The 14043-nt window shown below is 39.9% G+C and overlaps 1 protein-coding gene across 4 annotated transcripts in view; it reads left to right on the top strand.

Moving 5' to 3' along the window:
• COL20A1 (collagen type XX alpha 1 chain) overlaps positions 1 to 14043 on the top strand; it is a 113421-nt gene that overhangs the window by 74392 nt on the left and 24986 nt on the right. For all 4 annotated transcript variants that reach the window (XM_075176695.1, XM_075176696.1, XM_075176700.1 and 1 more), the window contains 5 exons: positions 1437 to 1546; positions 4160 to 4318; positions 12362 to 12439; positions 12676 to 12762; positions 12921 to 12974. In XM_075176695.1, coding sequence (XP_075032796.1) covers positions 1437 to 1546; positions 4160 to 4318; positions 12362 to 12439; positions 12676 to 12762; positions 12921 to 12974 — 488 coding nt within the window. The remainder of the gene's footprint in view (positions 1 to 1436; positions 1547 to 4159; positions 4319 to 12361; positions 12440 to 12675; positions 12763 to 12920; positions 12975 to 14043) is intronic.

The raw sequence follows: 14043 nt of genomic DNA, 5'->3' as shown, positions 1-14043 counted from the left end.
TATAGTAACATATAAATGTGCTCAGATTGCACAAAAGTCAGCCCACTGAGAGTAAGGTCTTGCTCCAGATCACTGTGAGTTGAAGAAAGGCTCTTGCAACACTCATCAAACTGGGACTGCCTCGCTCAATGTAAAGTACCCTTGAAGTTCATTAAAATATTATTTCCCAGTAAACAGTATCCTGATTTTGCATTTGGCCCCTGAAGCAGGAACAACTCTGTGGCTGCCCCATATTCAGCTGGGAGAACAATGATTAGCTCCGATCCTCCAATAATAAGTAGCAAAGTTTTGTTCTTCTGTAGTTGCTGCCATCTTGCCTTGGCCAGACTATTTTCTGTTAGGGACCAGTTACTCTCATCAACACCCCCACTCCCTGTAGCACTTTGCATGCATATAGAGAGCATGGGAGGGGAATGATATCATTCATGCTTGAAAGATGTAACAGTACACTGACGTGCAAGTAAATTCTTAAATATTTCATTAGGGATCCTTGCAGCTCATGCTAGTTGAGGTAGAGACAAGACTGATTAGCACTTCAAAACAGATTTGACTATAAAGGGGGAGGAGAGGCTTTGTTTGTCTCATATGTTGACTTAAATCCAAAATCCCACATAGCAAGGTTATTTTGTCTTTAATAGCAAGCTAAATACCCTTTAAGCTTGTATCTTGTCATTTTTCTTGACTGTCCTACAAAACCAATATCTCCTTTTCAGAATCTCTCTGGAAGCTGTAAAATATCTCAACATGTCATGTGAAGGCAGAGGATAGCAAGAGGGAGGGGAGGATTTTACAATACACAGAGTAGATAGAGCTCAGAGGGGTGTTCCAAAGACTCTGCTCATGTCATGTGACTGTGATTATCATGTCCATGACACTGTGCTTAAGTAAAAATCATTATCAGCAGCCTGAAGAAACAAATCAAGGAAAAATTGTAATTAGCAACAATCTTCTTATAGCCTTACAGTGATTTATGTTTTTTTAAAAAAACACACCTCATTTTAACATGGGATTTCTATTGTAACACACATTTCTAGAATATCTGATTTCTGCTGAGGGCATCACTTAAATTACTCTTTCAGTTATTAAATGCAAACTTCAATACATAGGAGTCTTAAAGTTCACTGTATACATCTGATGCTTTCGATATCAGAAACAGCCTACAATGAACTATAAGCCTAAAACAAGAATAAAAAAAGTTGAGGAACCAAAGGGAATGATTGTAAGGAATATTGATGCCAAGAACTCTATCATTATAATTGTAATATGAGGCAGGTTAATATTGCAGATGTATTGTATATTTAAAAAATTAAATGCTGTGCATCTTTATTTCATTAAAAATAGGGAGTGTATTAGAGTTCCCCTGTAGTGGGTCTTCTGTTGACTTGATAAAAGTTTTATGTTCAGTGTACAATACATTTTCTATTTCTTCTTAACAGCAAATAAACAATCACTGACTTATTTCAACCCTGACTACGAGGGCAAGTTACAGGAGGTGACCTTCGATCAGCAAGGAGTAAAGAAGATATTCTATGGGAGTTTCCACAAGGTTCTCTGTGAAATGTTCACCTCTTAACCTTATGTGTAGATTTCATGTGGTTATTCGATAGGATGATATGCAAGGGTTAGTGAATAGTAGAACTGTAATGTATACATGTGTGTGGTTGGTCCACCAGATAGGAACCACAGGTCCACTTGCACAGTTAGTTATTAGTAATAGGATTATACTGTGATTTCTTCATTCTTTTCGACTTTTACTATATCTGCAGTCATGGATGCCTCATTGGGGAGTTCGTGAGATTTAGAGGTGTTAGATCTTTAGAACATCGAGTGGCTATAGTGTAGTTCATGTAGTGACACTTCACCTATATCCCACTGTGCGGTTGACCAGGGATGGCTGTAATTAGTCTTTTTCAAACTGTTGCAGCATTGTCAAAGTTAGTTGCAGTAATTGCAGGACCTGCTGCATCAAGGAGATGGGGAGAAAGTAGGATTTTGTTATTTTATTAATCTCACCTAACTCCATCCAGATATTTTATTTTTCAAATTATTTTCAATTTGTCTTCAAAACATGTCATTGGCCCTCCCAATTCAAACCCCTCATCCTTCCCATTCCTGGAGGCTTTAAGTTGGGCTATAAGAGGAACAGAAGAGCCCCAGGAAAAATTGTTGCATTCAGCCGTCCCCAGGAATCCAGAGATACAGGCACAGGCATAGTAGGGCTTGATTGGATGAGCCCAATTACAGCTGTATTTCAGAGAAATATGACTGTGGAGAGGGGAATTAAGTCTTATCCCAGCTTCTGTAAGCACATATCAAACCCCAGTATAGAAGCAGCCACACGCCTGGTTTAGTCTGTTGGTCTACTTAGTTTCATGTGAATGTGCAGCTGTTAGGTAGTATGTCCTAGTGCAGGGGCAAACGCAGGATTTGTATAGAGGGGTTTCCACACCATGCCGCCAGTGGGCGTGACCAGCATGCATGGGGGCGTGGCTATAATTGCAGACAGTGCTTGGCTGCTCTCCAACCCTTCCTATACCTATAATAATACATGGGCAATGCTGCATGCACTACTGTTAGGTGCACGCAGCTCTCCCTTTTCATGCAGAGCCGTGTGAAGCAGGGGCAGGGTCCAGCCACCTCAATTATACAGTGCTCCAGGCTTGGAGGGGGGTTACAGGTACTAGGAAACCCCCCCTCTCGATTTGCCTATGTAGTGGGCCTGTTTTCCTTCCACAAACTTAAGGGAGATATCCACTAAAATGTGATATATATAAATTGATATCCTCCAATTAATGATATGATGACTTGCATACATTGTTATTATTTGTCTGCCATTTTAAAATGAGCAGCGTATCTTCAGCACTGAGGGTTTATTTTCTTTGCAGGAAACTAGTAATGTGCCTAGCCCATCTGCTACCTAAGGTGGCAAGTGAAACGGCAACATTCTTATCCTTTACAGACTGCCATAATGTGTGCACTTTAAAAACAAATATTGTCATTTTATACATTATTAGATCTACCAACAAGGTAATTACCTCAAATTTAGACACTCCCATGAAATTCGGTTTTGTTGCACCCTTCCAAAAAAATCCACATTTGCTGCCTCAGTTTGTCTGAATAGTTGTTCAGAGTAGTATCTCTTCAGTGCTGACAGAGATTGGCTTAGATCTTACCAAACAGAAAGGAAAGTTGCTGAAATCTCCAGCACCCAAGTCGATAGGTTTCATTCATATATTATTGCCAATTGAGGGATATAATTTTTGTTTCAATAAAAGTGCTTTATTTGAAACTTTTGAACCAGTACAACAACATGGTTACCAAAAAGAGAAAATTATTTTAGCCACAGTCACACAAAAATGCACCCAACTTATTATTTGCTTTGCATTGGTAAGTATTGGTTAAGCAACTTAGCTCTACCAATATCAGATGGGAGGGGGTCGCAAACAAAGAGCACTGAATCCATATTGACTAAACCTTGAGAAATGTGTATCCGGTCCCTTCCCTACCAACACAATGTCTCACTTTGCATTTGAGAACAGAAAACAAAGTAGTTGTCTCACAGCCCTCTTGGGTACTATATTATCAGCTGGTCCCAGAGATCAAACTAAAAGCTTAAGCAACATGGGTGTTTCCAAAAGTTCAAAAACAAAATAAACTGGGTAAGGGTAAGTTCTAATTAGGTTGAAAATATCACAAATATGACATTTGGGTCTGATTGAAGGGTAATATAGATTGTAGTACGAAAGTGTTTTGTTGCGTCACGCAATTTCTCGCAGATATCATTGAACTTTCTGCCTAGAGTTCTGAATTTTGTTTAAATTATAATTTTGAGTGATCTACCTTTTCAAAGGAGGATTTCATAAGATTGAGAATTTCCACTAATTTTTTTTAACTTTAGTTCCGATTTGATGAAGCGGTTTGAGAAACAGCTGTACACAATTTTGATAAACACACTAATCTTTTTATACGTAGTCCCTGCACAATGTGAACGTAAATGTGTAGAAAAGGAAGCAGCTCAATAGGAGTACAAATTCTAGAAGGTAGTGAGATATCTCAAAACCTGAAATTAGACAGTTGTTTTATATATGTTTTAATCCACCTTTTTGGCTCCCTTTTTCCTAACTGCAATTTTATTAAATGACTTGCTCCCTGTGTCCAGGTGCAAATGGCTATAAACAGAGTGAGTGTTCGGGTCTATGTGGACTGCCAGTTGGTGGCAGAGAAGACCATAAACCCCATGGGTAAGGTGACCGCTCTGGGCTTTGAGATGTTGGGAAAATTGACGAGAACCAGAGGTCCAAGAAGTGGCTCCTCTGCAGTGAGTATACCTACAAACCGTTCTCTCAGAATCTTTCACCTTTTCTCATATCTTCTTTGGACTGTCAAACTCTGTGGATTATCATTATGGGCTTGATTTAGTGGAGCATGGAAGATGTGTCTTGGTGTAAAATTGTCACACTGCACATCCATGTTTAGAGCCACATGTATCTTGCAGCACCAGTCCCTTGGAGAGGCAGATCATCGTTCTACTCTGCCGGTACAATAGGGAAAAGCAGATATAAGTTAAGCACACCCCTCGTGAGAGGCCTCTTATTTAGGGTTGTAATTTATAATATGTTTTAGTTACAAAGTGTAATATTTGTGCGAACATTAGCTAGGTGCAAGTTTAGGAGTTGATACTGATCATCACATCTTTGCTGAGGACGCATCTAAATGCTAGATTTAAGGTTGCACATATATTGAGATGTGTACCACTCAATATACAGACATGGTAATGCAAGTGGACCAATAGATTTCTGCTTATAGACAAATGGGCCATCTTTATGTTCAACTCTAAATCACGTCCTATTTGTGTATTTTGAACCAGTCCTCAAAGGTCCAAATCTCTGTGTTAAGCAGGACTGAGTAACTGAAATCCCATTTGTGTACTACATGCAAAAGTAGACAGTATTTTCCCTGCATACAAAAATCAAAACAAAAACACGTATACCTCTTGCTTTAAAACATAATTTGTCCACGGGTGAATTTTAGATGGACTTGTTCCTAACTCTAAATGTGGCCCCTAATAATAATGTAATTGCTGAATAGTTTATTTTCAGTGGTTGGTCTATCAGGGGAGTAACAGCTACATCTACCATAAAAGGCCTGTTAAAAATGCAGGACAGCTTCCTGTTACCTGTTCATTGATCCAATATATATATATATATATATATATAACAAAAAGTGAAAAGACAGAAGGCGTTCAGTGGAAAACCAACAATTCACGTGAACAACCGTGATTAAATATTCATAAATCACATACAGAAGGCTGCTTCGCTTATAACATCAAATTGCAGATGTAGAACCTATGTAAACAAAAGAAAGAGAAGCGCCAAACATAGTGTGATATCATCAAGTGAAGATAGTGACCAAAAAATTCAAATTGGCCTCATACTAGAAGTATATCATATATTGGCTCATCTGAAAGTTATCCCACTGGGATTCTAGTCCCCTTCTTGTGTAGATTACACCTTCTATTCAACGAATTCCATACTAAGACTCAAAAGAGAAATAGCAAACAATAGTGTAGTGCGTTCATGACAAGTAGAAAATATTCATAGGATAAAATTCACTTCAATCAAAGCTATATCCATAAAAGACAATAAAATGCCCGTACATCGGGTATGAATAAAGCAGGCTTATCTGTTTAAGTAGCGCTTGTAAAGGTCCTTTTAGAAGCCTCTCTGGCCGCGGATAGCGGGAACCTCCTTTTCACCACTAATTACCGATAACAGAAATCAGTACTCCCTTGACGTGTTTCGTTTGCAACAGACTTTATCAAAAGGGTATATACATATATTATATATATAATATCACAATTCCACAAATTCAAACATGATTCAGTAAGGTGAGAAAAGATTATTATATAATATCTGAATTCAGATGACAGTTTATATTTAATCTCCTTAGATCTGTCGTTATAACAAAAATACTGACAGTTTCCTGTCAAACTGTTACACTGTATGTTTTATGTCATGTAATGTTGCTGGATGTTTCTTTGCCTTTGGTGAAACATTTACTATAATTTATATGACAAAAAATGTGTCTAAAAATAGAGGTTTCTTTTATTAAGGCAAAAACTAAGATTGATTTTAAGAACAAGTCAAATGAGGTAATTACCTTAGTCCCCAAGACATTAAAGGCCCACACTAGCATATCAGAGTATTAAAAGGTTATCTCAGAACTCATACCACAAGGTGCCCACCCACCATAGTGGCAAAAGTTGGCAGCTTGACAGCATTAAATATTATCAATTATTTAAATAGCAACAAACATTTTACACAGCACTGTACAGAGACTATGGGCTAGATTTACTAAGCTGCGGGTTTGAAAAAGTGGGGATGTTGCCTATAGCAACCAATCAGATTCTAGCTTTCATTTATTTAGTACCTTCTACAAAATGACAGCTAGAATATGATTGGTTGCTATAGGCAACATCCCCACTTTTTCAAACCCGCAGCTTAGTAAATCTAGCCCTATGTATCCATTCACATCAGTTCCTGCCCCATCGGAGCTTACAATCGGAGTTACCTACCACACACACATAGACTAGGATCCATTAACTTAACCTATCAGTATGTGGGACTGTGGAAGGAAACCAGAGCACTCGGAGGAAGCCCACGTGAGGAGAACATACAAACTCCACACAGATAGGGCCTTGATCGGAATCACATTCATGACCCCAGTGCTGTGAGGCAGCAATACTAACCACTGCTCTTACTTTATCTTTTCTGCATGATGTTTTACAATACATAGCAATTAATTGCAACATGTTTCTCTTTGCATGCATTGTCGGTAGCAAACACTTGAAAATATATTTTGCCGACATATTTATAAATATTTACAGAGGGCATCTATTTTTAAAATATTAGACTTTGTCTATAGCTGAAAATAGAAGCTTTGCCTACAACAAAAGAAAGGATTGTATTTTAAGGGTTGCAACTCTATGCAAAGTCAAATTTATATATTTTTCTGTATAAATAAATAAATAAATAAATATGTTCACATTTTGGAATAAATGTGTTTGGAGTTGTGAAGGGAAAGGGAGTTTATTGGACTGATCCCACATGTTTTATTGGCAGCAGTCTCCATATTTTGTTGAGACCCCTCCAGGTTAATAGTAAATATACTGCTACTTGCGGAGAGAGATTGGGCCAGTGATGGATTACAATAAAGGGACGGTAGTCTAGGTCCACGGGAGTAATGGGAGCAAAACCATCCTGATTCAAGCTCATCTGTGCAATTATGACTTTGACAAGTAGTAAAATAAACCTGGGTCTGGGGGCTATGTTTGCTTATTTCAATGAACTTGAAATAATAATCTTATGGTCACTGAGAAAATGAACATTATACATACGTATGTAAGGCTCACATGTATCCTGGTTTTACAGGGAAAATCCTTGCTGATTTTTTTTTATAAAAACTATCTTTTCCTAAAATTGGGGGAAGTTAAATTGCTTAATTTAGAAAGCAAATGCATATTTAGCTTATATGCATTGTGCTCCAGATTGGTCAGAGATCCTGATGGCTGTAATGGTCCCATGTCGCACTTCTATGTAAGTTTACTGCTCAGCTTCCTTCAAACAGGCCAGGTGGGTGCTGAAGTCCCTCCTCCACAAAATTCCCGTTCGGTATAATAAAAAGGCGGTTGACTGACGCCTGTTGGGCCAGCTTGATAAAAGCAGAGTGGTAAGGAGGAGTACTGTAAAGTACGTGAGAGTGATTCTGAATCCAATGTAAATTTTCCACAATTCAGATTTATGCACCTAAATGAAAACACCAATATCATATAGATTTTTTCCCCCCCTTTAAATAGCAAGTTATGTATCTTTTAAGCATCTAATAGTCATTTTTCTTAGCTGTTTTTCTAAAATCAATATCTTATTTTCAAAATATTTCTGGAGGGTTGTAAGATGCAGACAGAGTCAGCTTTCTACACAGACACAGGTCATGTGATGCAAGAGGGGGGAGAAGAAGGGGTAGGATGTCACCATACAGACAGAGCTCAGAGTGGTCTTCCGAAGCCTCTCTGCTCACTACATTATGTGCCACATGACTGTGGTTGTCATGAAGGTCACATTACACTGTACAGAATTATAACTCATTAATATCAGCCTGAAGGAAAAAACAAGGGAAAATGGTAACCAAAAAGTCCTTCTTATAGCCTACCACAGTGATTTATCTTAAAAGAAAAAACAAACCACACATATTTTTTTCATGTGATTGTTGCTTTAAGTGGGTTAGTAACAACATGCTCCAAGAATAATTGTGTTTTATTTGTCAGTAAGATTGGGATGGCGTTTATGTCATATGAGTGTTATGGTTATCCCTTTCCAAATTATGGCAGCTCTCACAATACTATTAGCATAGTTGCCAACATGTTACAATGTTTTACAAGGACATTTACCTGCCGGACAGCTCATCCATCTCGGCAGACCTTTGGTGCACTACAGTTTCCGTCATGGCACGTTGAATGAACATGGTTATAATGTAGTTAGTGATGGATAATGATAAATGATTAATATGGCAGGGTATTAAGAAATGTAATATGTCTTATTTTAATATGAAATATACTCTTTGTTACACATGACTTTTTAGAGACAAAAAAGATGTATGAATGGGCAGAAAAAATTGCAACTAAGCTCCAATGAATAGCTAACTACATGTACAGATGGTTTATTGTGATGTACAGCTACAAGTATTCCTTATAATACCTATAAAAGCCTATGTGAAGACAATTTATGTAAAGGAATATGTTGATGTTAAGTATTTGCTGAATTTTTACTCAGAACTGTTATGTTGTGTACATGGCATGTGTCACCCTTAAGGTGGCTGACGGGCTGGCCGGTAAATGTTAGCTCCGGGGAAGAAATAAAGCCTACAAAATGGGATTCCTTTGTGTTTTCCAGTCACTATGTTAGAGGGGCCGATCTAGACTTTATGTTTAGGGGGGGCGATTTTGCATAATCACGCCCCTCCTTTGCTCTGATTGTCAGGCTCGCGTTAAACCCCGCCTTCCTCCCACAATTGGCCCCGCCCCCTCCCATTGTGGTCGCCGGCTGGGACCACTCTGATTGGCTGGCCCACATTTAGCCCCCCCCCTCCCCGCTTAGCCCCGCCCCTCCCGTTTTGATCGGCGGCTGGGACCTAGCTTTTTGCTGCTTGGGGGGGGCGATCCGCCACCGCTATGTTAGAGCTGATAAATACGGTCCAGAGTTCCAACAGTTAAAGTTTTTAAACCCAGGATTGAATCCATGAAAATTAGGGACAGTGGGCAGCTCTGCATAATCATATAATACACTTATTATGTTATATTTTAATTAAAATGTACACACTGAAGTAGATATAAAAACCGGTGTTTAGTTGGGTGATAAGGAATGTAGAAAGTATGTGAGGTAGGGGTCTATTATTATTATTATTACCATTTATTTATATAGCGCCACTAATTCCACAGCGCTGTACAGAGAACTCACTCACATCAGTCCCTGACCCATTGGAGCTTATAGTCTAAATTCTCTACTACACACAGAGACTAGGGTCAATTTGTTAGCAGCCAATTAACCTACCAGTATGTTTTTAGAGTGTGGGAGGAAACCGGAGCACCCGGAGGAAACCCACGCAAACACGGGGAGAACATACAAAACTCCTCACAGATAAGGGTCATGGTCGGGAATTGAACTCATGACCCCAGTGCTGTCAGGCAGAAGTGCTAACCACTAAGCCACTGTGCTGCCCACACTGTCTTTTGGCTTCAGTCCTGTCTATTCCCATGGTATCTATTAACCACTTCTGGACAACGCTGTTAATGTTATATCAGCACTAGATAGCAGCTAAAAGGATACAGTGGGACTGGATGTCAACATCCTGCTGCGCTGACAACATCCTACTGCATTTCTCTTTAACATATATCTTATGTAGCAACTTGTGCATGAATATTAGTGATGACACATGGGTGATATTCTAAGTATGTGCTAATCTGTACTCACATAAGTAATGAATGAGTACATGAAGTGGATATCTCAGGCAGGGCCGGATTAAGGGAATGGAGGCCCCTGGGCTAAGGGGGCCTCCATTCCCCCGTGAGGCCCCCAATGTGAGTCGCCCCACATGAGGCCCCCCAAGCGCTTACCTGTCACTGCAGTCCTCCTTCTGCGGCGCACTGTAAGCTTCTTACTGAAGAGATCTCGCAAGAGTGAGACTGTTGCGAGATCTCCTCAGTAAGCAGATTACTGAGCGCCAGGGACGGATGACTGCAGTGAAAGTGCTCAGCAGCATTGATGGGGCCAGGGGCGCCCCCGCCACCGGACCGATCAATAATGCTGCTGAGGACTTTGAAGGGCCCCGTGGATACCCGAGGCCCCTGGGCTGTAGCCCAGTTAGACCTTGGGTTAATCTGGCCCTGATCTCAGGGCCCCTTTTGTACACTTGCACGGAGTGGTGCTGGGAATGTTCATTGAGGGTCAATGAGGATTCAGGAACCTATATCTAATAGTCCTGGTAACCTGGTGAAGTCTGATAAACAACCAAGAACAACACCAAGTTATGGGAGCACTATCCTGCCACCCACAAAGTTAATAGATTGCTTCAGTTTGCAGTATAGAAGGAGTTAATCTGTGTCTGTTTCCTTATAGTGTCCAATCAGTCTCTGCCTTATCCTGCACTGATGAGTCCAAAGCAGGCTGAAATAGTTCTGTGATAGCAGAGGACCATGTCATTTTCTAACAACTCAATGGGTGGGACTGCCGTCTAAATTGCTTTTTGCAGAAGTCCCTTCTCCTTATGCAGAGGTTTATCTGATTATGGCCAAATATGGCGGCATTAGGTCATACATTGGTCTCCTTAATGCAATGTCACCCTCCCGGCATATCAGACATAAGACAGAGCGTCTTCTTTTCATTTATCATCCAGCTTTATTTAACCTGAGACATTTTACATTTCCAATGATCAATGACTCTCATTTGGAAGAGATTCACGCTCAGGCTGATTCCCTGCCTCTCAGGGAAAATAAGAAAGAGTCCAGCTCTCTAGAGGACGTTTAAAGAGAAGTGATACCATCTCTCTATTTTTAGCTTCGTGGGTCAGAAGAGAGGGGACTGCTGCTGGGGGGACGAAATGAGAGCGCTTCGCTAAATCAACGCGTTCATTTAATTATTAACCGTGGGAGCTGCTGGGAGGGAATGCTCACTGCTGGACATTGTCTGTCTTTAAGTGTGCAGCTGCAAATGACACAACCGTGAGAACATGTATACATATCCTGCATTGTGACATGTTTTGTCGGAAAATAAATATTTACATATGCTTGAAGTTCTCATGTGCCACAATGTTCCCAAGACAGTCTCTGCTTCTTGTTGCTGCAAATCTAGTTCGGAATGTTTCAGAGATGTCCACTCATTTTTTCAATAAATATATATTCTTGCTAGCTAGTAGTAATATAATTTGCAAACATTTTATTCATTGTTCTGCTGCCTAAAGCTTGAAAGAGTGAATTGTTTTGCAGAGAATGGCAACATTGTTGCAAACAAACCAAACAAACAAATCCTAACAGTAATTTTGAAGTGAACAGGGGAGGGGAGGGTGTAGAGCTGCTTCCTGTCAAACTCACTCCACAGATGTTGGAGGAAGTCTCCAGGTCACAAGAAGATAGGCTAGGAACACGTCTGTTATATGTTTGTGCTTTGTTTCCAGTCTTGAAAGCCTAACTTGATATCTTGTACATGAGAGGCAATCTGGAAGTGAAATCTTTCGTTGCCCAATATGCACCTAAAGTTAGCTGAAGCAATTAAAACCTTTGTGAAAAGACTTAGGGCTAGATTTACTATACTGCGGGTTTGGAAAAGTGGAGATGTTGCCTATAGCAACCAATCAGATTTTAGCTTTCATTTATTTAGTGCATTCTACAAATTGACGGCTAGAATCTAATGGAGATGTTGCCTATAGCAACCAATTAGATTCTAGCCGTCAATTTTTAGAATGCACTAAATAAATGAAAGCTAAAATCTGATTGGTTGCTATAGGCAACATCTCCACTTTTCCAAACCCGCAGTATAGTAAACATACCCCTTAATCTTTGTCAACACAGTGCACACAGCAGTAAGCTTCCACTCTCTTATGTGCACCCTGTTTCCAATACAGACGGGCAGTTGCATGCAGGGCTTCTCAATTGCATGATGTGTCAAGTACATAATAATGATTAGATTGGATAAGAGTAGAGATGGCAGCAGATAGAAGTGCACTGTTGTAGATTACTACGCTCTTGTTCAAAGATAAATGGTTTTGCTACATAACGTGCCTGCAATCTAACTAGTTGGTACTGGTCTTCCAGTTGCAGCTCCAGTCATTCCTGATATTCTGCAGTTCAGAAATACCAGCAGGAGATGGATGCTGTGATATTCCAGCAATGGTGAGGAGTGCACACAGGACAGTAGATTCCTGCTATACCTTGCACTAACTAAAAACCTACAGCCCTGATATGCAATGCCCTGTGCTTTGTATCTGTATGTCAGATATCCCACGACATAACACTGCATGACACACCACAAGTACCACCCCGTCAGATTCCTATGCTGGACCCCTCACTCAGTTTGTACAGAATAGATTTCAGTGGTCCTCCACTGTACTCTCTCTTGTTTTTTTCAGAGGGATGAGAACACTTGTCCAGCTCCTCCTTCTGCCTGCACTTGCACCTCTAGTGAGCCGGGACCACCAGGCCTTCCCGGACCTCCTGTAAGATCACACTTAAGGCAGTCCATTAGCTGGATCTATGGAAACTCTCCTACTACTGTATAACAGGGATCTGTGCGTTGAAATGTTGATAAGGGAATATTTAATTAAACTCTTCATTTCGTTATTGTAATGTATCCCTCTGAATATCTCTTCTAAAGGGACTACCGGGACTACGAGGACCTAAGGGAGAGCAAGGTGAAGCTGGACCAATGGTATGCATCAACATTTGTGCTTTGTGAGAATATTATAATCATAGTGGTAATTATTGTTCTGTAAGCTTGACCTCTGTAGTGGGGATGATGTTTCAAGGTTTGACATATTACCTATGTGAACTTGCAACAACCTAAAGGGGTAGTAATAACCAAATATACTCCATTACAATCATGCTGCACTATTACGATATTGGAGAGACTGGATACAGAACCAAAGTACTTACACAAACCTGACGTTAGAAAAACATCTCCTTCTGAATTTGGGTCTTAAAGCCTTCCTCCATCTTCATGACCAAGAGATCCCAACACACGTATTAGAAAACACTCTTAGGGGTAAATGTATCAAGCTGAGAGTTTTCGGGCGGGATTGAAAAGTGGAGATGTTGGCTATAGCAACCAGACAGATTCTAGCTATCATTCTATAGAATGTACTAAATAATTGATAGCGAGAATCTTGGTTTTTCAAACCCGCCGGAAAACGCTCAGCTTGATACATTTACCCCTTAATGCCTGTTAGAAAAAGTTGGCATATCCTCAGACACAAATACAAGCTAAATCCATACAAATCAATCCACTTAATTGTTGTAGGGAACCTAGAGTACAAACAGGCCATAGCGACTCGTCCCTTTGTTATGTGATTAGCAGAGGGCTTACATTCAATGGACAATTACTGGTCAAGGTTTGTAGGAAACCTCTCCGATATGCCTTGGCCAAGGATCAACTTCAATTTATTGGTCCTGGTGGACTGGCTGTTCTCCTTATGCTAACAGTCCAATAGCTTATTTCTGTGGCCTGGACTGGAATAACCAACTAAACATTCTTTTGTTATACACCCCCCTCAATTTCTTTACATTATATATTCTTAAGAAATATTATAGGTCATACCACTATTAAGTCAGGCCTCACTCAATGGCATGTTCCTTTTTTGGAAGTAGGTACTTTGCTTAAAACCTTGGACACCTCTATTAAATCACTCCCTGTATATATATATATATATATGTGGAAATATTCCTTAATATTTTCCATAGAGGATATTTATTGGCACATTCCAGATATGCAACTGGACTTA

Source organism: Mixophyes fleayi, chromosome 6, assembly GCF_038048845.1.
Source record: "Mixophyes fleayi isolate aMixFle1 chromosome 6, aMixFle1.hap1, whole genome shotgun sequence".
Taxonomy (NCBI): domain Eukaryota; kingdom Metazoa; phylum Chordata; class Amphibia; order Anura; family Limnodynastidae; genus Mixophyes; species Mixophyes fleayi.
Note: the sequence above shows the minus strand (reverse complement) of the source record. Positions and strands in the feature narration are given on the sequence as shown.